At 47.3% G+C, this 27,667-nt stretch overlaps 1 protein-coding gene across 3 annotated transcripts; it reads right to left on the reverse strand.

The window, feature by feature from the left end:
- On the reverse strand, nucleotides 1–27,667 carry Ltf (lactotransferrin). 3 transcript variants are annotated; one of them, XM_075967693.1, is made up of 17 exons: nucleotides 27,591–27,661; nucleotides 25,007–25,167; nucleotides 23,687–23,795; nucleotides 23,264–23,446; nucleotides 22,789–22,936; nucleotides 22,137–22,192; nucleotides 19,605–19,783; nucleotides 19,020–19,200; nucleotides 18,072–18,226; nucleotides 16,863–16,953; nucleotides 15,910–15,957; nucleotides 14,663–14,818; nucleotides 11,444–11,585; nucleotides 6,827–6,894; nucleotides 3,944–4,128; nucleotides 2,341–2,530; nucleotides 1–188 (listed from the first exon to the last, which is right to left on the reverse strand). In XM_075967693.1, exons 1-17 carry the CDS (start codon nucleotides 27,631–27,633, stop codon nucleotides 154–156), a joined length of 2,130 nt encoding a protein of 709 aa, XP_075823808.1. In that variant the 5' UTR covers nucleotides 27,634–27,661; the 3' UTR covers nucleotides 1–153. The 3 variants fall into 3 exon arrangements, with proteins under 3 accessions (XP_075823808.1, XP_075823809.1, XP_075823811.1); XM_075967694.1 differs by lacking the exon at nucleotides 23,687–23,795 and having other exon boundaries at nucleotides 27,591–27,667; XM_075967696.1 differs by lacking the exons at nucleotides 6,827–6,894; nucleotides 11,444–11,585.

Raw genomic sequence — 27,667 nt, forward strand, 5'->3', positions numbered from 1 at the left:
GCCAACACAATTTCTCATTTTATTTCTACCTAAAGTGACAGCAGAGAGTTATAAGAAGAGATGATCAGGGAACGCCCCTTTCTGCAAGGCCCCAAGATGCCATGGATCTGGGCTGAGGCTCCCTGGGAAGGCTTGGCCATTGGCTTGGTGTTTTCACTGGGTAAGGAAAGCGCAGGCTTCCAGGAGTGCTGTGGGACACAGAAAGCAGGACATTCAGGAACAGATTTTTTTTCCCTCAAATCTATAAATCAAAGAGGTCTTGAAAACACTATCCCAGCCCTGCCCCACCATTGTGAATCAGGGCTTGCCTCATCCCCCCATGTGTTCTCTGCGGCCTCTTCTAGCAACTATGGCCTCCTGCTCTGACCTGGGGGCCACTTGACTCCACCTCTAAGTGAATCAACTCACACCTCTCAGGTCCACAAGACACTCATGGTCCTCTGACTTCTAAAATGTGCACAGTGAAGAGCGATCTATTTGCTCATCCTTCATCTGCAAACAGTGGCTGAGCATCTGCCTTGGGTGAGTCACTGTGCCATGAGCTAGGGGCAGCATGGGAAGCAGCTCTGTCCTTGGGCACGTGGCCTCTACACCAGTGCTACCTGTTCACATGGTTTATCCCTAGGTCAACCTGCAATACAGTAGCCCAAGAAGCCAATCAATACAGAACTTGGCTCCTCATCTCTGTGCAATCAGCATGGGGAACCTGATAAACCTTTTTGTAGGATGGGGGATCCTGTGCATTGTTTGCTAACTACCCAGCTTTACTGTCAGGTACCAGCAGTACATACAAAACTGCAGTCATCAAAAATGCTTCTAGGAAAGGCCAAATGTCTCCTTTGGGGACAAAAATCATCCTAAGTTTAGAACAGCTAACAAAGAGATTCTGGGCCCGTTCCTACCCCTGGACCACAACATCTGCCAGGCCTCTGCCTCTGAGTGGGAGACCAGATATAGGGATTCACAAGGCCACTGTGCACAGGGAGTCAGTGCATGCTGAAACTTGAGGATCACTTCTGAAAGTCCTTCAATGATCTGAGTGTGTGTGTGTGTGTGAATGTATACTTATTTGAAATCTTTTTTTGAGATAGGGTTAGGGTTTCAGGTACCTCAGACTGTTTTCAATCTCCATATTTAGCAAAGGATGATTTTGAGCATTTGATCCTCCTGCCTCTACTTTTTAAGTATTGGGATTACAGTTGTGCACCACAACAAGTTTATACTACGTTAGAGATTGAACCCAGGGCTTCATACGTGATAAGCAAATACGCTACTAACTGGGCTACATCTCTTGGCGCTCTTCCAAATGGTGTTCAAGAATTAAATTATACACCTTCCTATATTTGAATTAATTTTGTTATGTGTATTGGTGTTTTGTGTGCATCATGTATGTCTGAGCACCCCATGCATGCCTGGTTCCCTTCAAAGGCCAGAAGAGGGTGTTAAATCCCCCGGAACTGGAATTGCACACATTGTGAGCTGCCACATGGACAGGTGCTTAGAACTGAACCCAAGTCACCTGGAAGAGCGGTGGGTACTCTTACCCCTAAACCATCGTTTTGGCTCTACATTTTAAGTTTTTAAGGAATTTGTATTTCTACATGTATTTTGGCCTCTGAACTTTGACCTTTTCCTGTTGTGGAATATTACTTGAACTATGTAAAGATGTGCTAATACATTTGTTTATACTGCAGAATATTATTTTAACTATGTAAAGGTGCATTACACTTGTTTATACTGCATTCATTTAACTAGGCAAAGATGTGTTGCTGTTTTACCTTACCTGCCTAAGGCATCTGAGTGGTCTAATAAAAAGCTAAATGGCCAATAGCTAGACAGTTGAGGGATAATTGGGGCTGATGGGGAGAGAGAATAAGTAGGAGGAGGAATCTAGATGAGAGAGAGAGAGAGAGAGAGAGAGAGAGAGAGAGAGAGAGAGAGAGAGAGAAGAGAAGAGAAGAGAAGAGAAGAGAAGAGAAGAGAAGAGAAGAGAAGAGAAGAGAAGAGAAGAGAAGAGAAGAGAAGAGAAGAAGGAAAGAATGGGAGATGACTGGGGTCAGGCAGCCAGGCAGTCACCAGCCATCCAGATACAGAAGTAGAAAAAGGAAGACATACAGAATGAAAGAAAGGTTTAAAAACTCTGAGGAGAAGTATAGGTGAAGAGAAACAGGTTAAAATAAGTTATAAGAGCTAACGAGACAAGCATAATTTAAGGTGGAACATTCGTATCTAATAAGAAGTCTCCATATCATGATTTAGGAGCGATTTGGCGGCCCAAAAGAAAGTCCGCTACATTCTGCCAGGTTGCTTCCTCAGTAATTCCATCTAGAATCCACTCACGGGAGCTTGAGCACTGCTTCAGATTAGCGGTGGCTACAACATACTCCTGTCCCAGGTACTTGTCATACGTTGTTTTGCCATGGAGCTTGGCCAAACACTCAGTGTTGTCATTGAACAGAAGATTTTTGGTTTTAGACTGGAACAGGCAAAACTCCCCTGGGCACCTCGATCCAGTTCTTCCAAACTGATTCTGTGTCAAAAGAACCAACAGTCCATGAGTAGTCAAAAGAGAAGATGGGAAAGTCAAGGGTTCTCATCCCGGGAAGGAGCAGAGCAGAAAGGCGGCAGTGTTCCTTTCCCTGACCTGCACGACTCTGCCCAAACCTTGCTCCTGGAAGCTCGCCCACTCTGGCCAAGGCCCAGGCTTTGCCTCACTTCCGACCTTGCCTTCCACATCTCTCCTCCTGCTAAATCTGTTCTTGCTTCCTGTAGAACATCTTGCTGGTGATCAGAGGTCAGATGATGATTTTTTGAGATCTGCCCCAAAAGCTGGTCATCTAGAACATTCTATCATTCCAGCTGTCCAGAGGGGCAACAGGAGAGGGAAAACTCCCATGCTTCTAGGAGCTGGGTCATTGCAGGATACTCAGCCCCTCTTAGCAACAGTCCTTTCTCCATGCCCAGGACTGTTGGGCTCAAAAGGCATACCCAGGTCCAGCATGTTGTAATAGGAAAACCAGAGACTAGGACAGGGCACCCCAGAACACAATCAGTTCTAAATCCATGGGTGCGGGGGGTCCCTACAATTACCACGGCCAGCAGAGTATCAATCCATGGGAAAGCAATAAGGAAGTCCGGTTCAACATGACTCATAGCCAGTGTTGATCAAACTTCGCAAATCTGACATGGAGTAGTTAACTCCAGGCGTACAATTAGGCGTACTTAAGCATAGTGCAATTTGGAAAATGTTTCCTGGTGTTAATCAACTCCGTCCCATGTATACAATACAACGAAGCTTAAGACTTGATTGCATCAAAACTCTTGTAAAATACAAATGACATCTTCCATAAAGATCGGCTTACAGATTAACTGGGGGAGTTGACTCAAGGCACACAATGCTCCTGATAAGTGTCTCAGGGAGGAAAGTGCAATAGATTGACTGAGATAAACCGGAGAGTCTGGGGTCAGTGTGGCCTGGCCATGCAGATAGCACAGAAGTCACCAGGCGGTTAACCGCATCAGTTCCCAGCTCTCTTATACATCTTATACATCTTCTTGAAGGACAATGCGTGATTAACATTCCTGGTTTCCTGGTGCTTATCTGTAAGTACGAGGACCTTGTGTCTCCCACACGTGGAGTGATCTCTGGGATTGCTGCTCTATGGACTTTGTTGTAAGCATTGCCTGTTTGGCCTGCTCGCTAATATAAGTCAGGAAAGGAAAGAGCAGAGAGGAAAGGGCAGAATTTCCTCTGGACCATGACACCAGTTCACGTCCAGGACCAAAGAGCCTAACTGATCCTCTGGAAATACTCCCAGCGTGGAGCAAATGCTATCCCCGTGAATCAAGCAGAGGGGCTAGAAAGAAAGGCTTGAATGAATGAACACCTCCTATAGGAGCTCATGCAGTGAAGGACTTGCTCGGGGACCCTGGTGGCCCTTACCTGTTGGTCAAACAGCACCTGCTGAAGGACTTGCACCTTGTCTGTCCGAGATATCACAGCATGATTTGGGGCTATGGCCAGGTGGCAGTCCTTAGCCTCAGCCACCGGCTTCCGGCTGTCATCAAGACACAGCAGCTCAAAGTCCTCCAGCCTCAAGTTCCTAGCCCACTCTTCAGTGCCCTTTCCTGGTGAGACAGAGGCGTCATTAGCCACAGCTAGCTGCTTGGTCAAGGCATCCTTTCTGTATCGGTATGACTCCTTTGAAAGTCATACATAGGCTGTGATGAGCCGCAGGAGACGAAACGAAGCTTGATCCTGCACAAGCTATTTGGCTACAGATATGACAAGCATCACCGTCCAGCCACGTAAAAGATCTTATTCAGTAACAAAGGGAGTAAAGCTCATACTTGCGGTAACATGGCTGACACTCAAAATCAAGATGCTCGGTTGAAAGAAACCAGCTACAAAAGGCCACAAGTGATTGCATTTATGAGAACAGGCAAAGTCATATTGACAGGAAGCAGATATTAAAATAGCAAAGATGGTGGTCTGCCAACAAGGGCAAGGGGTTCTTTACGTTGTTCAAATGAGTATTATGGAGTGGGACCATATTGGTCGTTTATCACTCTGAATGTGCCAGACCCTACTAAATTGTACACAGACAATGGGTGGATGTTCAATATTCAAGTTGTATCTCAATCAATCTTTTAAATCATCTTTTAAGTATTTGTGTCTGTGTGTGTTTTGTGTGTATGTATGTGTGTTGTATGTGTGTATACACATATGTGCAGGTGTGCTTGCCTGCGAAGGTATGTGTGGAGGTGAGAGGTTGATACCTGGCTATCTTCCTCAATCACTTCTTCACTCATTTTGTGAGGTACAGTCTTGAGCTGAACTCAGAGCTCATTGATTGAGCTAGACTCAGAGCTGGGACTGGAGGCATAGGATCCTCATCTGCCTTCTTACGTGGTCACTGGGGATCTGAACTCAGGTCCTAACGCTTGCACGACTTGCACTTTACCCACTGACATAAATCTTCCCAGCCCCTCCTTTTACAAAAGAATGCTATCTAGCCATATATTTTCTAGTAGGTTCCAAAAAAGAAAACATGTTGAGTATCCTTTATTCCAAATGTTTAGGACTAGAAATACTTTTGCTTTGGAATTTGTTCAAATTTTAGAACATTTGCTTATACACGATGAAATACCATGGAGGTGGCAATGCAAAAATTCCATTATGTTTCACGTGCAAATTACAGAGGTCACCTGAAGGTGATATTGCACAGGGTTTCCAGAGTGACTGCAATCAGGCTGTGACTCAGCACATGAGGTCAAGTGCAGGATTTCCCACACGGTAGATATGTCAATCTTGAAACAGTTTCCAATTCAAAAGCATTTCCAAACTCGGACTTTCAAATAAAGATAAACTTTTCCCTCTCATTTCAGTACAACATGGAAAAAATAGGGAACTCCATGAGTTCATTGAGTGTGTTTACTTAATTCCAATAAATATAGCTATTAAGTACCCGAGAACCTCCACATCAGTCTGATCCCTGAATATCACGCAGGCTGCCTTAAATTCCAGGTGTAGGTGCAGGCGTGCCTGAGTGTGCACACGCAGGCTCGCAGGCTCATCAACCAAGCTTGCACTTGACTCTCCTTCCTTGGGAAACACCTCGCCATCCTCCTGGAGTACTCTGGAGTCCTCTGGGATTTCCTCTACTTAATACTGATAATTTTGGACTCAGGGGTTTCCTAACCCAAGCATGCTCACCCAGAAACAACAGTCCGGAAGAAGGAAAAAAAGAAGAGGTAGGATTGACAGCTTACTGAACAAATCAGCAAGTTGCCTGCAGAGGCAGAGGTGGGAGGCTGAGGAGAAGTACCAAATGGCAGGCAAGAGTTGAATACCTAGTTTTGCTTTCCTAATCTAGAGACAAAAGGGGAGGTTCTTGTTCAAATGGTGGCTGGCACACTATCCTTCATAACCTACATGTTCCTGTAGATTTTAACTCACTGACTCTCAAGGAATTTCTGACCAAGCTGAAGGAAGGCCTCTATTTACTTTTTTTCAAAAGGAAATTTGATCTACATATATTCACTTGCTATTACTATCTGTGCTTGTTTCATCAAGTATAGACAGAGTGTGAATTTCTTCACAGGTGCTACCAGCTACAGCTGGTGGTGTGTGTGAATATGTCTGTGTGAATGTGTGTATGTGTGTATGTCTGTGAATGTGTATGTGTGTGAATTTGTATATGTAGACATATAAATGCATGTCTGTGTGAATGTGTATATGTGTGTATGTGTGTGTGTGCATATGTCCATGAATGTGTACATATCTGTATATGTGTGTGTGAATTGCTTCAAAATCCCTGTGACATCACAGATGTTCCCATGCTGCCTACTATGCTAGAGACTTTAGAATTCACCAGTTCATGCCTATAATTCCCAGAACTCAACTTGCCAAGACAGAAAGACTTCCATAAGTTCAAGGTTCATGTGAGGTACATAGTAAGTTCCAGGTTGAGCTATAAAATGAGACCCTATCCCAGCACTTGGAAAGAAGAGGCAGGCAGATCTCTGTGAATTCAAGGCCAGCCTGGTCTACAGAGTGAGTTCCAGGATAGGCTCCAAAGCTACACAGGGAAACCCTGTCTCAAAAAACAAACAAACAAAACTCCAAAAAGCAAAAACAAAAACCCAAGACCCTGTCTCAAATGAATGAATAAAAAAATAAATATAAATAAATAAATAAATAGAATCCTTCTAGTCAAAAGTCTGAAAAGAGTTGTGTTACCTGCTCAAACACAAACCCGAAGATGAGGGTGTGCTATGGTGCTAAAGACTGCTTTAAAAGAGGAAGTGAAACGTTCTCACATACCATCAGTGTTCTGCAAGACAGTGGAGTCCTTCAAAAATGCAACATTTCCTGCCTTCTCAGCCAGGCACCTAAAATAGTTCCCAAAATAAATATACCACAAGAGAGAAACCATTAGAATTTTCATAAATATTTGTGGCACACATTCCCAAAACTAAACCATGGAAGTAAACATGCAAAAGTTGGAACTATTTCCAGGAATTTAAAATTTAAGATGGCATCTGCAAGCATCTGTGCAACTTCTCTCCTTCTAAAATGCCAGGGAAACAATGCTTATAAAAGAGAAACAATGACCAGCTTTGGAATCTGGAAAGACGATGGCCAAGCGGTATTGGCCTAACTGAAGGGACAAAGCTGTGGCATAAGGTGGGACGGTAGCAGCTCAGAGGAAAGTTGACATGCACCACAGGACTCCAGACTCGGCAATTGGAAAGCAGCTGAGAACAGAGTGACTGGGTAAAACTTCACACAGGTGCCCTCACGTCTCAAGCAGCTGAGACAGGGTGACTGGGTAAAACTTCACACAGGTGCCCTCACGTCTCAAGCAGCAGTCCCATTAGGAAGGCTGAACCTCGACAACACTGCAGAATAGGGCAACAAACCCAGGGGAAGGCAGAAGCAGAAGGTGAGCTGGGCAAGGGCTCACGCCTCATGGCTATCATCCCAGCACTCTGGAAGCTGAGGCAAGAGGACTGCTGTGAGTTTGAAGAAAGCCTGTGCTACAGAGTAAGACCTTTATCTCAACATCCCCTATCAACATGCATTAAAAAAAATAAACTGAAAAGTCTATGTTCTAGAAGATGAAGTCAGTGCCTGTGCTCCCCCAGGCTGATATTAGGACTATCCTTCCCAAGAAGCAGGAGAATCGATGAAGTCAAGAAAATATCCATAGACTCTGGTACTCACGAAACCAGGAGCCCTACCATGAGGCCCAGTGCCACTAAGACTGGAAGACTGGTAGAGAACTAAGAATCGCCCACACCCCTTACTCTCAAATGTGGGGAAACAGGCTGAAGCCATCAGATGTTTGAAGGGAGAACATAGAAGGTTATACCAAAAGAATACCCCCAAGATTCAGAGACAGTATAAGGGAGAGGATTTTTTTTTTACAAACTACACTTACTTAATATCATTAAAGATATCAAGAAATGAAACATTCATAAAGCAAACAAAGAAAGTTTCAAAACAGAAATAGTTGTAATACAAAGAGATATACAAAGGAAGTAAAAAATGGGGTCTAGAGACAGGCATATCTCAGTGAGTTCAAGGCCAGCCTAGTCTACAAAAGAGAGTTCCCGGACAGCCAGGACGGTGGCAGAGAGAAATCCTGTCCAAGAAACCAAAATTTTTTTTAAAAAATTAAAAAAAAAATTAGGGGCTGAAGAGATGATTCAGTGGTTAAAAGCATCGGCTGCTCTTGCAGAGGACCCGGGTTCTATTCCCAGCATCTACATGGCAGCTCATAATAATCCATAATTCCAGTTCCAGGGGATCTGACTCCCTTTTTTTGACTCTGAGGGCACCAGACATATAGGTAGTGTGCAGACATACATGTAGGCAAAATAAATATAAAATAAATAAATGCATTTAAAAAGAAATGAATAGTCCTCACCACAAACATGCTTTAAGATGAGATAAGATTAAAATATAAAACCAAGCAAATTTTGCCAAAACTGGAAGTAAAAGACTAGCTAAGGAACTGTAGGAGATCAGATGGTGATCCGCAGAGTCCGTGGCTTAAAAAACAAGGTTTCAAGAGAAGTTAGAGAAAAGAGAATAGACATTGTCAACAAAATAATTGTTTTCCAAGACCGAATAATTTAGTGAAATGCCCACCAACTGCCCAATTTAATAAAGTAGAGAGGATTTGCATAGAGAAATAAAATTTCAGAGCATTTGGGATAAAAACATGGGCTGAGGAAATGGCTCAGTGGATAAAAATCTTTGGCCTCAAAAGTCTGGTGATGTGAGATCAACTCCTAGGCACCTCCATGCCTGGCAAGGGACATACACCCTCGCGCCACATATTAAATATGAAAACAGTGCTGGAGTAGTCAAAACAATACAAACATCGATAAGACAAATCCAGGTGTCAAGACAGGCAAAGTTTGGGGCTGAGGCAGTAGAAGGACAGACGGGAGGCAGTGGGAGAGGCAAGGTTTATACCATAGCAGGAAGTCATAAAAAAAAAATACTTGAAAGCTACACGTTAAGAACCAGTAGTATTTGTAGGCTGGTTACGAATGCAGGCATAAAACCTGTGCAGCCACTACGGACGTTTTTTACAGCCCTGAAACTAAAGCTGTCATCTGGCCCAGCTGCACCCACCTGAGTATATACACAAAGGACAGAGATATTTGCATAGCCATGATTATAGATGCTCTATTCAATAGCCACGAAACGGAAGCAGCCAAGACGACAGCCAACAGATGAAGGGTAAAGAAAACGTGCTACATATTCACAGTGGAAGCTTAAAGAAAAAGGAAATCATTATGTTTGCGGATGAAACTGGAGATTATCATGTTAATAAACCAGACCCAGAAAGACAAATAGTACATGTTTTCTCTCAGATGTAGAGCCTGAATGTAAAAGTGTGTGTGTGTGTGTGTGTGTGTGTGTGTGTGTGTGTGTATAACCAGAATAATGACCATGAGAAGAAAGAGATTTTTTTTTTTAAAAAAAAGACATTTATTTTTATTTTATGTGTATGATTGTTTGCTTTAATGTCTGTATGCCACATGACTGCTTGGTGCCCTGTCAAGGCCAGAGAAGACTGTGAGCCACCCTGTGGATGCTAAGAATCAATCCTAGGTCCTCTGCAAGAGCAGTCAGGACTCTTAACTGCTGAGCCATCTCCCCATCCCTGGAAGGGAGATATCTTAGAGAAGCTGGGAAAGAGAGAGAGTAAAGTAACACATGTAGTAGGGAAGAAAAGATGGAACGAGCTGGGGAAGAAAGAGGAGCAATTGGCCAGAGTGCAGGGGAACAACCAGAATATAACGCCATGTGTGTCTGAAGATGCCGTGATGAAACCCAACCTGCCCTTTGCTAGCCTAAATGAATCTTAGAGAAAACAAGACTCCTGGCTCTAGCTTTGGATTATTTTGTTATATATCCCCAGTCTAGATTCTGGATTTAACAGGGAAGAAGACAAAGCAGTGTCTTTTAGCATAAACAGGAGCACCGATGTGCAGGTATTTTCAGAGGAATGATATCAATATCATGCTTCAAGTCCGAGGAAAATGGGTCACAGGACGCCCTCGGGTTCGCATCAAACTTATCTACTTAGTATTTCTAGGTGCAATCTTACTGTAGCTTTTCTATTTGTGAATCCTTGAGGACATTTTTTTGTACACTTAAAAAAAATCAGTGTTTGGCTGGAGATATGGCTCGAGGTTAAGGGTACTGTCTGCTCTTCCAGAGAACCCAGGCTCAATTCCCAGCAACCACATAGCAGCTCACAACTGTCTATAACTCCAGTTACAGAAGATCCAACATTCGCATAGACACACAAACAGGCAAAATACTAAGGCACGTAAAACTAAGTAAATCTTTCTTTAAAAAAAATGAAAGCTTACAAATCACCCACATATAGTAAAGATGTCACTGTTTTCTGGGAGCAAAATGATCAAATTTATATTTAAAGGCTCAAAGTCCAGTTTGACCGTTGTCATCTGAGGACCTGTGTCACCATCTAGTGGTAAAGCATACTCTTGGCGAAGAAATAAGGGATGGGGAAGGAGCCTCCACATCCACACCACACACTACGCAGAGCCGTGAGAACAGCACCCCAGTACATGTGAGCTGCACAGTTGTTCTGACCCATACAGCACTTAAAATGAACAAAATCTGAAAGCTAATTTTTAATATTACTATTGGAAAATAACACTGTAAAAGGGCTTTCTCCTTGTCCTTTCTTAAAAAAAAAAAGACCTATTTAAATTTTTTATTGTTTTGTTTTTAATTTTTTTCCCTTTTTTTTGTTTTGTTTTGTTTTCCAAGACATGGTTTCTCTGTGTAACAGCTCTGGCTGTCCTGGAACTCACTCTGTAGACCAGGCTGGCTTTGAACCTACAGAGATTCACTTGCTTCTGCCTCCTGAGTCCTGGGATTAAAGGCATGTACCACCACTGCCTGGCTAAAGTGTGTGAGGGGTGTGTGTGTGTGTGTGTGTGTGTGTGTGTGTGTGTGTGTGTGTGTACCCATGGAGGCCAGAAAAGGGCATTAGATCCTTGGAGCTGTTAGGGGTCCTTGAACTGAACTCATTTCTTCCGCAAGAGCAGCAAGCGATCTCTCCAGCCCCTTGAAGGCCAAAGTCAAGAAGAAAGTGAAAACATAAGATGATGACCCGAGTGGGGGAGGGGGATAACTAAATGTCTCTTGAGAACATCGAGGCCCCACGTGGGTTGCCGGCTGGACGGTTAAGCTGAACCCCTGCGGTCCTCGTCTAACCTCCATGCTCCGGGATGCTGGTGTCATAGCAGGCTCTGGCTCCTGCTGCCCACTTGGCTCTTGGCTTGTCTAAGACAGGCCACACCCAAGCCCTAGAGCCACAGAGGCATGCGCCGAGGATGAGGGCTGAGGCCTGATGCTGGTGGCCTCTGTCCCAGACTCACTCACCTTAAAGCCCCGTTGTAGCCATGGTATCTCTCTTTGCTGTTGGGGGCACACTTATTCTCACCCTTCTCGTCACCAACACACAGGGCACAGAGATTGGATCTGGGGTCAGCCCCAGGGGCGCAGCTTTGGCTGAAGAATTCATCTGGGCAGAAGGAAGGGGGTACCTTAGTGCTTTTGGCCAGCGTCAACATAAGGTCTTTACCCAGCGAGTGGCCTATCTTGGTTTCAGCTCATTATGTGGACAGGAGAGGAGGACACTCATCATCACAGAACAATATTCCACCACCAACCACAGACCCACAGGGACAGGATGGTCCTGGTGCTCGGGACAGTCACACAGAGGGCCCTGTCGTCACAGTCTTGTAGTGGGAACTCTGCTGAGGTGCATAATGGCCTGAGGGTTCTCTGCAGCGGAGGCCACCTACTGTGCACCTGGTCCACATCTGACTTCTTATTTGTACTTCTAAATCAGAAATAGAGACCCTGCCTTCTCCCTGTATGTCTGGCTTCTCAATAGAAAGAAGGTGGCCTGTGGCTCAGTACACCCCTGTGACTGGTACACCCCTATGCCTGGTACATCCCTGCGGCTGGTACGCCCCTGAAGCTGAGTACACCCCTGCGTCTGGTACACCCCTGCGTCTGGTACACCCCTGCGGCTGGTACACCCCGGCGGCTGGTACACCCCTGCGGCTGGTACACCCCTGCGTCTGGTACACCCCTGCGTCTGGTACACCCCTGCGGCTGGTACACCCCTGCGGCTGGTACACCCCTCTGACTGGTACACCCCTGCGTCTGGTACACCCCTGCGTCTGGTACACCCCTGTGGTACACCCCTGCGGCTGGTACACCCCTCTGACTGGTACACCCCTGCGTCTGGTACACCCCTGCGGCTGGTACACCCCTCTGACTGGTACACCCCTGTGGTACACCCCTGTGGCTGGTACACCCCTCTGACTGGTACACCCCTGCGGCTGGTACACCCCTGTGGTACACCCCTGTGGCTGGTACACCCCTCTGACTGGTACACCCCTGTGGCTGGTACACCCCTCTGACTGGTACACCCCTGTGACTGGTACACCCCTGCGGCTGGTACACCCCTGTAGCTGGTACACCCCTCTGACTGGTACACCCCTCTGATTGGTACACCCCTGTGACCAGTACACCCCTGTGACTGGTACACCCCTCTGACTGGTACACCCCTGTGGCCGGTACACCCCTGTGACTGGTACACCCCTGTGGCTGGTACACCCCTGTGACTGGTACACCCTGTGGCTGGGTAACCCCTGTGGCTGGTACACCCTGTGGCTGGGTAACCCCTGTGGCTGGTACACACCTGTGACTGGTACACCCCTGTGGCTGGTACACCCTGTGGCTGGTACACCCTGTGGCTGGGTAACCCCTGTGGCTGAGTACACCCTGTGACTGGTACACCCCTGTGACCGGTACACCCTGTGGCTGGGTACACCCCTGTGACTGGTACACCCCTGTGACTGGTACAACCCTGTGGCTGGTACACCCTGTGGCTGGGTACACCCATGGTATAATGACATGCTCAAGAGTGCCAGGTGCCAACTCTCTGGAAACATTCTTAAAAGGCATGGATTTTTTATATACACTATTACATTTGGAAATGACTGTTATATTGCATTTTTACCTGCGTTAGAAAACTCAAGCTATCTTACCAGACTTATGATTACAAAAAGATAGATCAGATTATTAACAGTTCAGCTAGCTGCTAACTCAGAAGGTTGAACATATTTTAATTTTTTTTTTTTGATTTTCAAGACAGGGTTTCTCTGTAGCTCTTTTTGGTTCCTGTCCTGGAACTAGCTCTTCTAGACCAGGCTGGCCTCGAACTCACAGAGATCCACCTGCCTCTGCCTCCCGAGTGCTGGGATTAAAGACGTATGCCACCACCGCCCAGCTCATATTTTAATTTTTTAAATTAAAAGTGGTCATTCATAATGATGTTCTTCATCTACGGCATTGTTCTAATCGATAAATGTACTACAGAGGCTTAATAAACAATAATCATGCTGTTGGGGGTGGGTGGGCTGGGGAGAAAGTTCAGTCCTTAAAGAGCTTGCCATCCAAGCGTGAGGACCTGAATTCAACGCCAGAACCAAAAGAAGCCGGGTGTGGCAGCGTGCACTCATGATTCCAAGCCTAGGGTTGGTGCCAGGAGGCTGCCTACGACAGGCTAGCTAGCCAGTCTAGCCTAATTGGTGAGACCTTGTTCGTGAACATGACACCCAAGGTTCTTCCCTGGCATCCGTATGCATGCACACACATGGCGGGCGTGGCACACACCATTGTCCCCTCTCCCTCTCTTTTCTTCACTCTGCTTGCACATGGTAAAAACGTGTTGAACTAGCCACATCCAAAAGAGAAACTGAGTATTTAGGACCCAGGTCCCCACACCATGCTGTCACTGTGCTAACTGCAGACAACACTCTCCTGAACTTCTCTTCTGTGAGAGAGAAATAAGCCACCCTTCTTGCATAAGCCTCTGGCATGTGGAGGGTTTCTGTTCCTTGTAGCTAGACCTAAATGTACCCACTGTGTGATCTAACCCAAGACAAGGGGAACTAGAGGTGACACAAAGTCCTATCCCCTGAGCAAGGATCCTGCTGTCAGACTCCCGAAGCCTACGCTGCTGGAAGAGTCACGGTATGTCAGGCTCTGAAAAGCTGAGCTGCATACCTCACAGCAGCAACTGTCCCATGACTCGGGAGGCACCGTGGTGATTGGCAAGAACAGCAACCATGCGCCCCAAATATGCCCCAACCAGCACCTAAGACCTAATCCTAATACAACAGGGCTCACGCCCAAGAGATGCCATGTGTCCTGGCATCACCAAGCCTGCAGCAGGAAGGACATGGTTTATGCTGATCAAAGTGGGCACTGGATAGATAGGTTGGGCTCTGAGAGGAATTTAGGAGACACTAGGAAGTACTCCGAGCCGTATCCAGGGGAAGCAAGTTGATATTGAGATCTGGATCTCCATAGGGGTGGGGTGACATTGGGGAAACTAGGAAGTGTTCTGTAGCAAGCAGCCTGTGCCTCCAGGGCGCCAGGAAGTAACCACAGGAGAACCCAATTATTCTAAAATAGACCAGCAAGCCACAGCCAAGCAGCAAACCTCCTACCCTCTTCCTTCCCTGAGGCTCCACAGCCTCCACTCTCCCACCCTCTTGGGAGACCCTCCCACATCCTCACCAAATCTGCAGGATCTGGTCTGGTTGACGAGCAGGCCAACAGGGATGTTCCAGCCCGCGGTCCTGTCCACAGCGGTGTGGCAGGACTTCTTGCCTCTCACAGAGCTCCAGCTGAAGCCAGTATCTTCCTTTCTAACTGCTGCTACAGCAAAGTACCCTGTACAACAGTAACAGAGGACATCTTAACCTCCAGGGTGCAAATGAGTGGAGAGTACATTGATCTTTGACCATTGTGTGTGTGTGTGTGTGTGTGTGTATGTGTGTGAGGGGGGGGGAAGGGAAGAGTAGAGAAGAGAGAGAAATTGTTCTATGACAAGGAGAGTGATCTGAGCTGTGAAATAAAATAGTATAAAAAATTGATCTTAAGAAGTGATTACAGGACCAGGTGGTGGTGGTGGCATACACCTTTACTCCCAGTACGCGGGAGGCAGAGGCAGGCAGATCTCTGTGAGTTCGAGGCCAACCTGGTCTATACGAGCTAGTTCCACGAAGGCTCCAAAGCTACAGAAAAACCCTGTCACAGAAAAGAAGAAGAGGAGGAGGAGGAGGAGGAGGAGGAAGAAGAAGAAGTTACAGAAAAAAAAAGTGATTACAGGGGACTGTCCCCAACCAGCCACATAAGTTGCTGAGTTATAAGCCTTTACCTGTGGGCACAGACACTGACCAATGAGAGTGGCCTCAACAATGCACAAATTGCCGTCTGCAGCTGCATCAGGCAAGAGCAGCGATGACCACTAGATCAGCTGCTGCATGAATGCTGGGGCATGCGCACAAGGACCACCCAGAGCTGAGTACAACCAACCCAGAATGGTGAGGACATTAACAGGATTGAGTTCTGCTGTCAAATGTATCATCCCCTACGAGAGCAAGAGCCAAGTCTCCAAAACTTAGCAAGCTCTGACTCTACAAGCAGCTGGGTCTAGAGCACACAGCCTGGACTTGCTGATGCTGGGCATTCCGGTTCAAGGCCAGGATCGGCACCAGCATTGTCTCTAGCTAAGAGTGAGATCCCAGGCACTAGGGAATTCTCCAGGCCACTGTCTCCTCAAACATACAGAAGGGGGGAGTGACGTTTCTCTTTCCACATCACCCTGCACTGAGTGACCACATGGAAGTTTCTCCACCGTGCATGAAGGTCCATAGAAACATTAATTATAATTATTCCCCTGTGAATTATCTGTATCTGTCAATAATGGCCAGCCTCTTTTGGTGGTTAGAATCCTCCTGCCTCTTCCTCACCCGACTCACCTTCCGCTGGTCTGTCCACACAGTCAGAGCCATTGCTTTTGGCGGATTCTGAAGAACAAAGACAATCGGAACATCATTGAATACCCAGAGTTACTGAAAACCATAAACATTTAAATCCCCACAAAACAAGACCAAATTCAAAGAGAATGACGTGGCATTTCAATGCCGGGGGAACTAGACATTCCCATCATAGACAAGGACATGGCTGACCATAGCAGTGGTATTAGTAATAACACCCACATGCCATCCCCAGGCAATGGTGAAGAACTATGGCAGAGTCATACAGGAGAATATTATACAACCATGAGACTGAATAATTTACAGCCACACATTTGTGTGAGTGAATATCACAAAAACAATCCTGAGCAAGACACAGCAGACATTAAACGTGCAGTTCTTCCTCCCTTAATTAAAAGAGAGGTGAGGTGATTTTTGTCTTTGGAAATCAGGAGTTAGTGCTCTTAGGGACTGTGGTGACAGCAGGGCACCAGGTGACTCCTGAGGCCAGTAAATGGGTGCAATTTGTAAAATGTCACTGAGTTGTTTACTTGTATATTTTTCTGTGTTGTTCTATGAAAAAAAGTTTAAGTCATATTTATTTCTTTTGTGTGTGTGTATATGTGTGTGTGTGTGTCCACATGGCATGTGCGGTGGTCAGAGCACAGTTGATGGGAATCGATCCCTTCCACCATGTGGGTCCGGTGTGTTGAACTCAGGTAGGAAGTGTGTTTATCTGATGACTCGTTTCACCATCCCCAAAAATGTTTGTTTTGATCGAGAAGTAAACCACCCATGATCTGTCAGTTTGGGGGGACAGGGTGGCCCCTTTTGTTTATTCTTTCTCCTGCTTCTCTCACCCATCTTCTCCGAGATCTAGTGAGTGGGGTCCCACCTCGTGACTCCCATGTCAGCCTCATATGCAATGACCGAGAAAGGACATCAGCTCCACTTACTCTGGTTCTCTGACAGCACAGGAACTAAACCACACTTGCCCGCAATGTAGATGTAACCTCCATCCAAGCTCATGGCATCGGCATCTCCTTTCTGTACAGACAGAGCAGGTCACCCACACAGCTGAGACCCTCACTCTCTGTCTTCTGGACAGAACTGTTCCTTTACCTGACTAGACACCATGAGAACAACTGCTCTCCGCTAACATCTGCCTATTAGCACAGCAGAGTGGTACCCAGAAGCTGGCTCGTCAACTCGATGCGTGGCTAGAATGAATCAGATCGTCAAGGTTGCAAAGCTACTTTCTCCAGTCACCATCTCTTTACAATTACATTAAAAATAATTGAGGGGGCTGGAGATTGGCTCAGCAGTTAAAGGTCCCATTGCTCTTCCAGAGGCCTGAGTACAGTTGGAGCAGCAACACGGCAGCCCTCAGCTGTCTCTAACTCTAGTTCCAGGGGACTCGATGCCCTCTTCTGGCCTCTGAGGCCACTGCATGCGTGTGACTCCCATAATACACTCTTTCACTCACAGGTACACAACAAGTAAAATAAATATTAAAAAATGTTTCCTGCCGGGCGGTAGTGGCACACACCTTTAATCCTAACACTCAGGAGGCAGAGACAGGTGGATCTCTGTGAGTTCGAGGCTAGCCTGGTCTACAAAGTGAGTTCCAGGACAGCCAGGACTGTTACACAGAGAAACCCTGTCTTAAAAATACACACACACACACACATATATATACATATATATGTGTATATATATATATATATACTGTTTATTTTTAAAATGGATCAAAGTATATAACCCATACAATCCAGAATTGCTCTAAGCTGCACATAAAAAGAAAACTGGAATGAGGAATTTCAAAACTCTTGTTGTAGATATCTCTGAAACTACATTCAAGTGGGGTGTGTGTGTGTGTGTATAAGAGAGAGAGAGAAGTAAATCTTCCATATTTTCTAAATTACCCCAATAGCCCTAAATTGTTCTTTTAATGAAAAGGGTGGAAATTCCACAAGCTGCTTTTCAGACCTTGAAGGTGCTCGCTCCTTCATGAGCTCATGTGCTAGCGTGGCCCCAAGCCCACCCGCTCTGGGCTCTCCTCCTTTACAGTGGCGTCTTGGGTGACCAACCTCACTGTAAGCAGACGCCCATGGCCTGCGCCAAGAAGCCCTCTGCCCGCACCACACGTGACCCAGGCTCCCTACCATGATTGCGGTAATGCAGTCTTCCGTGGTGGGGAACGAGGTGCAGGTCACCCTGCCATTGCTCGCTCCGTTCCACTCGTCACACTTGCGCTTCTCCTCGCTGCCCACCGCACACCACGTGACCCGGGCACGTGTGGCGGCCAAGTCCTTCTCCTCTGTGGGGAGGGACGATGGTGAGAGACACTTAGGCTCTGCCTCATTCCCACTCTGTCCTCCCTGGGGATCAGGTTCCTGCCTAGATCTTCTGCCTCAGAAGATCTGTGTGGGACCCAATCATCCTTCCCTTCTCTGCATCACAGCTCCCAAACGGCTTCAGGCCTTAACTAAGGTTTTCTGTGTTCCTCACCTGTTCATTGGCGGGCTTCCCTGACTTCTAGTCCATCCATCAGGCCTTAGTGTAACCATGTACCTAATGTTCTGGTTCCTTGAAATAAAAGCCCCGTGACATGGAAACTAGTGTATACCCCAACAGCTGGCTTAGAGGACTCAGCCCTGACCACAAGGCCCTAGTCACTATCACGTACCACAGCGTAGCCTCCTGGTTCCCTCAGACTACCTCTCTAAGTCCCCAAGAGTAGGAAGAACATAGACAAGTTCACTCAGCCAACTGTAATCTCTCCGGGCAAGTTCAAATCCCGGCACACAAGGGGTGCTCCACCTAGCCTCTGGAGTAACCCCCCAGGTCCCGGTTTTCTTGTCTTTTGTCTCTGTTTCTCACTCAATAAGAGGGCCTGGGATCCTGTCACACACAGAGGAATATGGAAACACTAATCTGGTGTCCGGGACATTTTTTGGAGACACTTCTCACAATGACCTTGACTTGATTGACAGAAGACACATGGATATGTGGTGCTCCCACCAGAGGTGCAGAGACCACCCCAGAGCAGAGCTCACCCAGTTTCCTGCCTGCCCAGTGCACCCTTGGGTTCCTGCCTGGGGTTTACTTACTTCTATGCAAGTTCTGGATGGATGTGATATAGTTGTAGGTCAGGTAGAGGCCAACATCTACCTTCGGGGGAACCCTTGAGAACCCAATGGCTGAGTCTTTGAAGAGCAGGTCCTTCTCCTTCTGTCCCGCTAGGGAGGCAAAGAGCTTGAACTCTGATGTTTTGTCCTTTCCAAACTTGTCCTGTTGGCGGAAAAGTAGAATTATGGCCAGAAACGAACTGGGGAATGACTACCCGGGACTTGGGGATAATTCTAATGGAGCAGGAGGTGACATCCTCTCTCGCAAGGCCTCTTCCCATTGCAGAGACACAAGCTCATCTATAGCTTACTCCCTGGAAAACTGCTTTGTCTCGAGGTCCTTGGGGACCAAAGAATATCGCCTTGTCCCCTGCTTCTGCTGGAGCCAAAGAGAGCCTGCCAGGAGCTGATACTAGAAAAAGTTCCAAAGTTTCTGCTATCCAGAGGAGGGTCAGCGCCCACAGTCCTTAAGCTCTCTCTGCTGCAGAAGTTAGGCAAGGGGAGACACACACACACACACACACACCCCAAACTTAATCAGGCCTCGGGGACTGTAGGTGGGTGTACCTGTGCCTGGCTGAGAAGTTCCCAGATGGCGTCTTCCTTGCCCCTCACACTTCGGGCCACAACAGCGTGAGAAGGGACTTGGGCCAGGTGGCACTCCTTATACTCCTCCACAGACTTCCAGGTGTTGTCTGGGCAGAGCAGCTTGTACTGGTCCCTTTCGGCTTTATCTGGTAGTTCCTCTGGCAGGAAGGGAGAAGGGGAAAGATGAGCTAACCTTTGGCCTTGACCATGAGCTGTGGCTCCCCTTCTCCCCAACAGAATTCTGATCACAGAGTTGACAAAACTGAATCAAAAAAGACTGAATTGGTCCTGGATACTGAGAAAAGTAGAGAGAGTCTCCAGAAAGTACTCGAGCGTGCTAAACTCAACCCTAAAGCAGCTGCTTCTGTGATTCAAGGAGGCAGATCAAGTTCTGTCAAGGTCCCCACAGCCTCTGACAAAAAGGTCATTACAAGGAGACAGGCGTTATAAGTCAGTTGTCATGGTATACACACACACACACACACACACACACACACACACAATCCCAGTACTTGAGAGGTAGATCGGGAGTTCAAGGCCAGCCTTATCAATATAACAAGTTTGAGGCCAGCCTGAGCTACATCCCATAAAACAGAAGAGAAGGTGATGGGGGAGGGTGGATGCCAAGGGAAGCTACCTCACCAACATCTCCAGAAGAATAACAGTGGCAAAAATCTGGGCCTGAGGAGATGGCTCAGTCACTAACGTGCCAGCAACACGAGTGCAAACCCTCAAAACTTGTTTTTATAAAGGGTGGTGGGGGTGCACACTTATAAACTCAGAGGCAGAGACAAACGATCCCTGAAGCTCGCTGGCCACCCAGACTACTCAGAAAGGCAAGCTTAAGGTTCAGGGCATGAACCTGTCTCAGACACCTGCTCAAAAGAGAGCAGGTTTATGAAGTCCTCCTCTGGACTTGGCCCGCACACACGTGTGCATGTGTACTACACACATGTACACACATACACACAAATAAATACTTTTTTGGTTTAAGTAAAAAGAAGAAAACGATAGCTTCTGGGGATGTAGCTCAATGGGAGGGAGGGAGGGAAAGAAAGAGTGGGGAGAGAGAGAGGGAGAGAGAGAGGCTTATAAAATCAACAGGACAGTGAAAAAACTAAAAGAAAGTTCAAGATGCCACAGGGTCGACCTATAACACTCAATAATTTTTAATAATAACAGAACACAAATATAGAATTGGGTACTTTAGCAACTAATTTATATCGAACAAGCTCCATAGTAAGAAAAAAAGCACAGCCTGTCCAATGATACTTTGAAAGCGTGTGTAAGCCTGGCATTGTGACGCGTGCCTGTAATACCAGCATTTGGCGCAGGAATTCAAGATTATCTTCAGCTATGTTTGGAATTCAAGGCCAGCAGGCTGTGCTACGTTCGGCCTTATTTTTAAAAAAGAGAAAAAAAATCAAGAAGGCAGAAGCCACATTATTGTCATAGACTATTCAACTTAACATTATAGGTAAGTTAATTTTTTCACGGGTCAATTTAAATTCTATGCAATCCCCATCTAAGTGGAAGTGCTATTTTTATAAAGAAGTTTGACAAAACAATTCCCATCACTGTGCCTTCTGAGTGCTGGGGTTAAAGGCATGCACCACTGTGCTACACTTCTCTGGAGATCCTGGGATTGTGGAGGCCTATCCCTTAGGGTCCTAGGACTGTGATGACCTGTCTGGAGTCATCCTGGGCACAACACTGCTTTCTGCCTGTCTATACCTAGCAATCATGTTCATAATGGATACCCCCCCGACAGCACAATGGCAGCGTGTGGTAGGAAGGAGGACAGCGCCGCTGGCTGTCGTCTTTAGAGTGGTAGAGAGGTGAATGGCGGAAGTGCTCCACAGATCATCCACTATTGTCAGAGCCACTGAATTGCCCATATAGAAAACCATGGATCAATCTCTGACCCTCAATGCTGAGTGGAAGACTTTGGGGCAGTGTAGCTTCTAGCATTCAGTAAAACATGTATGAACTTAGAATCCAGAGACACAAGCCAATGAAGTTCACTTTCTAAAGTCACGTCCATCTTAGAGGAGATAGGACAAGCTCTTTGGTAGGAGTGTCTATGAGAGGAAAGAGAATGGGAGCAGGCAGGACAGATTTCAAGAGTGTGAGGTGGGGGCTGGAGAGGTGACTCAGCAGTTAGGAGCACTGGTTGCTCTTCTACAGGATCTGGGTTCGATTCCCAGCACCCACACTGGCTCCCAAGCATCTGCAACTCCAGCTCTGACACCTTCTTCTGGCCTCTTAAGGCACCAGGCATTCATATGGTGAACAGACATAATGCAGGCAAAACACCCATGCACATAAAATAAAAATTAATTTTTGGGTTTTTTTTTTTTTAAAGAAAAACTTAAAATAAGAGCTGGACCCTGTAGGCAACTTGATAACAGTGTGGCTGGAAACTGAGGACTCTGGCGACCTGCACATCAGAATGACGATGAACGGACATGATAGTGGGGGCTGCACCCACAGCTTCTCCCTTGCCCTTACCTAATACGGTGCTTCCCCTGGTAAAAGCCACATCCCCAGCGTTGTCTCTCAGACACCTGGGAAGCAAGATGGAAGCAGTTAGAGACTTGGTGTCCCCTGCCGTGTCACTGGCCACGTGGCTCTTTCTCTCCAGACCGAGTGTGCAAATGTGCTTAGGCCAGCAAGGAGGTAGGGAAGTCACTGGACAAAAGTGCGTGAGGGCCGGGAGCAGCCTGGGGAGGAGGCACTGAGTCTTGGCAAAGGTAGAAGAGGGTGGAAGAGTAAGTCATCCAGAGGTCACACTCTCCCACTCTAAAGAGAGACTTGAGTTGAACAAAATGGCCCGGTCACAGTAGCTGCCCCGGTCAGATGGGAGGGAGCAGAAGGTAGCTAACCTAGGACAATAGGAGGCAGTCAGAAGTAGTCATTGCCAGGTTGGCTTCCATCAAAGTGGTATAGAATTTGGGGCCTTGTTGGGCCTCTAAGGGATGGAGAACATACGGTAGAGAGGCCAGCCACTTCTTAGGACTCAGATTCTCAGTCTGCACAGCTGTAGAAGAACCACATTTCCATCGCCAGCAGGCTGTGCACTAATGGGGACCAAGGGAAATGGCACCCTGCCCTGAGGCTGCATGGCCATGGACCACTGGGGAAAAGAGATGCTACCACTCACTTGAAGGCGCCTGCATAACCAGAGTACGGTTCTTCTGGGGAAGAGGCGCATCTGGCTCCTCCTGTTCCTGTACACAAGCTACACAGGTTGGGAAAGCGATCCTTGTTGGCACCGGGAATACAGCTCTCTGAGAAGAACTTGGACACCGCTGTCAAACACAGAGAAGTAGACCAGAGGGTGAGCCAGTCCCAGACACTGCAGCCCTGTCCCCCACAGACAGACTCCCTTTCCTCCATCCTGCAGGACAGGACAGTACTGTGGTCTTGGGAACCCAGCCATGCATCTTTGCCCGGAGAATACTCATTGGCATCTCCCAGAGCTATTGGTGTGGTGGCCCCTGTTTCTAGTTGATTAGCCAATCTCTGTCCAACCTTGGACTCATCCCAGATGCCCACCTATGCCAAAGTGGCCTGGGCCTACAATGAGAATAGCAACTCCCACCTGAGACCACCCAGGATCCCCCAGACCACTTTACCTTCTTCAAGGGATGCAGGTGGCCCCTCCCAATTCAGGAATGGACGAAGGGTCCCTATGGGGATATTCCACCCAGCGCTCCTGCCAAGGCCTGTGTGGCAGGACCTCAGGCCTCTCAGTTGGTTCAGACGAAAGTTACTGCTTTTCTTCACAACTGCTACAGCATAGTAGTGAGTCCGGGGTTCTGCAAAGGAACAGAGAAAATGGACAGGGCTTAGTCTGGATGGGAGATCCCACCCCACCCAAGCCCCTTAGGAAGGAGACACATGCATGAGGAGGATCTGTCTTCATCCAGAGTCCAGAGACTCAGCTCCCAAGTGTATGATGACCAAGTGTATGGTCAGCCTCTTTGTGCTCATCCATTCTGACTCCACAGAGCCTCGTCCACGGCCACCAGGTTTAAGAATCCCTAGGAAGAACTCACGAGTTTTGGTCCCATAAATTTCTGCTGCAATAGGGCGCAGTTTGTAGGGGGCCGTTCCTGCATCAAACATCGAACCACCATCGAGAGTCATAGCATCGGCTTTGTTTGTCTGAAAGGAAATGGACCAGACACCATATAGTGGAGGCACATTCCTGTAATTCCAGCCCTCGGGAGGGAGAGGGAGGTGGACCTCTGAGTTTGAGGACAGCCTGGTCTACAAAGCAAGTTACAGGACAGCCACGGCTACACAGAGAAACCCTGTCTCAAAAAAACAAAGAAGGAGGAGGAGGAGGAGGAGGAAAATGAAAGAAGAAGAAAGAAAAGGAGGAGGAGGAGGAGGAAAGAAGAAGAAAGAAAAGGAGGAGGAGGAGAGGAGGAGTAAGGGGAGGAGGGGGAAGCAGAACAAGAAGAACAAGAAAAGAGAAAGACAATGGACCAGACATACTTCAGGAGAAAAGCAGTCAAACTCTGCAAATAGTATTTCAGAGCTCCAGAGTGAGTTAGTTTTCCTTATGTCCACATGTCCTACCTCGAAGAGGATGGCACAGGTCAGAGGTCATTTGCTGTGCGGAGTAAGCATCCCCTGGGCTCTGACTCCTGAAGTTGTGTGTGCCCTCTACATGTGCCTGTCTGCTTCCACTCCAGTCATCTTTGGTCATGTTGTCACAACCATTTATATTTCAAGTTGTTTGGTCTACACACTCTATCACCTGTTTTGACTCCAGGTCTATTTTCAGTCTTGGGGATGTATGCAGTGTCTGAGCTCACACATGAGAGGGCATGAACATGCGGAGGCCAGAGTTTGACTTCAGCTGCCTTCCATCTCTCTCCACCTTACTCTTGGAGACAAACCTGGAGGTCAACCATTTGTCTAGACTCTGGAGGCCCTCCTAACTCTACTTCCTGGATGCTGTGACCACGTGTGAAAGCCACTACATCCAGCTTTTACACGGGTACTGGAAGGCGGAAGTGTATCTTGATACTGTCTAGAATCCTGGCCATCCCTGCCCAACAGTTGGGATATGGCACTTATGCCCAAGTCTGCCTTATTTCTCAGGGCTTTAAAGACATGACACATCCATCAGATACGACTGCCTCTGCTTTGTTCTTGTGAACAATGTGAAATAAGACCCCAGGTTGCCCTTAGGGGGTCTCTCAATGTCAGTCTGTCTTTCACCAGCAAGAGACACCAGTTCCTGTGAATGAAGAGGACTGCTCCCAAATGATAGAAAATAAAGCAGAAGGAAGAGATGAGGCTTTCCAATTGGACTCCGCTGTTCTCCCTTGCTTTTCTTTATTCGAGTTGGGGTATTAACTTACCACAATGGCCTGGATGCACCGCTGGGTGGAGGATCTCTTGACACAGCTGAGTGGCTGGCCACCCACTTCTTTCATGGCCTTCTGCCACCTGGAACACTTTTGTGCCTCGGTTTGTGACACGGCACACCATCTAACAGTCGTCTTCCTAGCCAGACAGAGTCCTGGGGGAAGAGAGGAAGGAGTTAGGAGTCCAGCAACGGCCGTGGAGGAGACCTCCTCGCTGTCCGGTGGAGTTCTGTAGACTGCCCATGGCCACTGCCCTCCTTCCTCCATGTTACATGATCTCGTTCAGCCACTCTTCTCTAGTTAAGCTAAGCTGCGGAGCCACAGGGAACTCTGTCCCGGCTAGAAGCTGAGATTGAACAAGTTACAGGTGACGGGTCCCTAGATTAGTTTCCTTCTTATGGCTAACATGTTTCCTACCCGCCAAAAGGTGGTCCAGTCCGAAAACTGTTTTTATTGACTTCTACCTGCTTTGTCCTAGATGAGCCTGGCAGGGAAGCAGGGAGGGGATTATAGCTCGTTTTACTTATGTGCAAACTAGATCTTAACGTTGCAAACATGGAAAACTCCATGCATTGCTGAGACTGAAAAATAATGTAGCCACTTTGGGAAACAAGTTGGCAATTGCACATAGAAATGAGAACATAAATTTCCACCATGCCGTGGTGGTGCGTGCCTTTAATCCCAGCAGAGGCTGCCAGATCTCTGTAATTTTGAGGTCGACCTGGTCTACAAGGAGAGTATCAGGACAGCCAGAGCTGTTACACAGAGAAACCCTGTTTCAAAAAACCAAAACAAACAAAAACAAACCACATGTTTACATAAATACTTAGCATTGATATTTATAGTGGCATTATTTATCTAGAGCATCAAAAAAATTTTTTAAATTGTGTGACTACCCAAATTCCAGCACTAGTGAATGGCTGAACAAAATGTTGCACATCCATTCAATGGGATATTATTCAGCTATAAAATGGAAAGAAGTACATATATGTTATAACATGAGTGAGCCTCATCTATTCTAGGTGAGGGATGTCACATACAAGACAAAATATTGAATGACTCCATTAATGGGAAAAGTCAGATAGGCCTTTTGTTGAGACAGGGTTTCTCTATGTAGCCTTGGCTGTCCTGGAACTCACTCTGTAGACCAGGCTGGCCTTGAACTCACAGAGACCTGCCTCTGCCTCCCCAGTGCTGGAATCAAAAGTGCATGCCGCCACACTTGATCAGAAAGAATAAATTTAAGATAGAAAGTAAATTAGTAGTTCTGCTGTGTGAGTTCTGGGATTAGAATTTAGGTCTTCAGTCTTGGTGGCAAGCACCTTTACCCAACGAGTCCCCTCATCCACCCCTCAGAATGCTTTCTGTCAACACTCTCACACTCTCGGGCATTGTGTAGCTTTATCAAGTGATAAGGCTTTCCAGCTAAGTAGAATTTGAACCCAGGCAGTTGGGCACCAGCACTGCTGACCACTGGGCTAGCCTGCCTGTCTAAGATCCCTGGGTTAGACACAGGGCTCTTAGCAGCAGGGCTAAGAGAGGGTGGAGGGCCAGACCATGGGGGAGGGAGGTCCCCAGCGCTGGTACAAAGAAGCCTCCTCTGGAAGCAGTGACCCTGAGACTCGCAGGGGAGGATGGAGATGGGAGTGCTGCCTGCGGAGGGACAGAGCAGACTGCTGCCTAAGTGACTGAGCCGGGAAGGTGTGGCCAGAGGATGGTCCCTATGCAATAAGGGGACAGCGCTGAGGACAGAGAGGGGCAGAAATAGGGAGCTGGTATAGCTGGGTAATGGATGAACTCTGGACATGAAAAGAGCCAAAAAAAGAAGGGAACCAAAGGAGCCAAGGAGTGGCACAAGGAAGGCAAGAAGCCAATGTGAGGAGTCCTTCCTGCTCCTGAGCGGTGTAACCAGGGTGAATAAAAGACTCCGTGCTATGTCAAGCTCCCCACCCCATAAATACTGGTGCTGAATACGGAACACTCTCCCTCCCAGCCCTCTGTAGTCCCGGACTGCAGCTGAACATGCTCTCAGCAGCCAGCGTTCCCAAAGGAGGCATCATTTCCTCAGTAGCCAGGCATATCCTGATGGATTGGATACTGCTACAGCACCCAAGTACTCCCTGAAACAGGTCTGAGTCTGCCCCCCTCAGGCCGCATCATTTTTAAAATGAAGAAATCGAGGGTGAGAATGGCCATGTCTTGCCACAGTTGCACGTCCTTGCAGAAGCTAGAATCTAAACTCAGGTCCCTGTGTGTCTTAAGAAAAGAGTTCATCCTCTCTGAGTCTTATATTCCTCCCTAAACAGAGCAGTACATTTGGTACTGAAAGTTCTGGAAGGACACAAAGGGACAGCATCCCTAGGGATTCTCTGGGGAGCTCCGAGCAGCCCCAAGCATAACCCCGCCCTGAACCAGTGGAGTAGGTTCCTGTCCCCCATCTAGACAAGGGCAAGCAGGACCGTGCCCAAAAACTCGTGTGTTCAAACCGTTAGGTATGCATTCACGGTGCCTACAGGCAGAGGCAGGGATGGGATGCCCACCTTCCCAGCAGGTGACATCCCCAGGTACCTATACTCACCAAGGGCCTCAAGAAACAGCAAGGCGGGGATGAACAGCCTCATGTCTGTGGTCTCGGGGGACCTAGAGAATAAGCCT

The sequence above is a fragment of the Microtus pennsylvanicus genome, chromosome 3 (genome assembly GCF_037038515.1).
Source record: "Microtus pennsylvanicus isolate mMicPen1 chromosome 3, mMicPen1.hap1, whole genome shotgun sequence".
In the NCBI taxonomy this organism is placed as follows: domain Eukaryota; kingdom Metazoa; phylum Chordata; class Mammalia; order Rodentia; family Cricetidae; genus Microtus; species Microtus pennsylvanicus.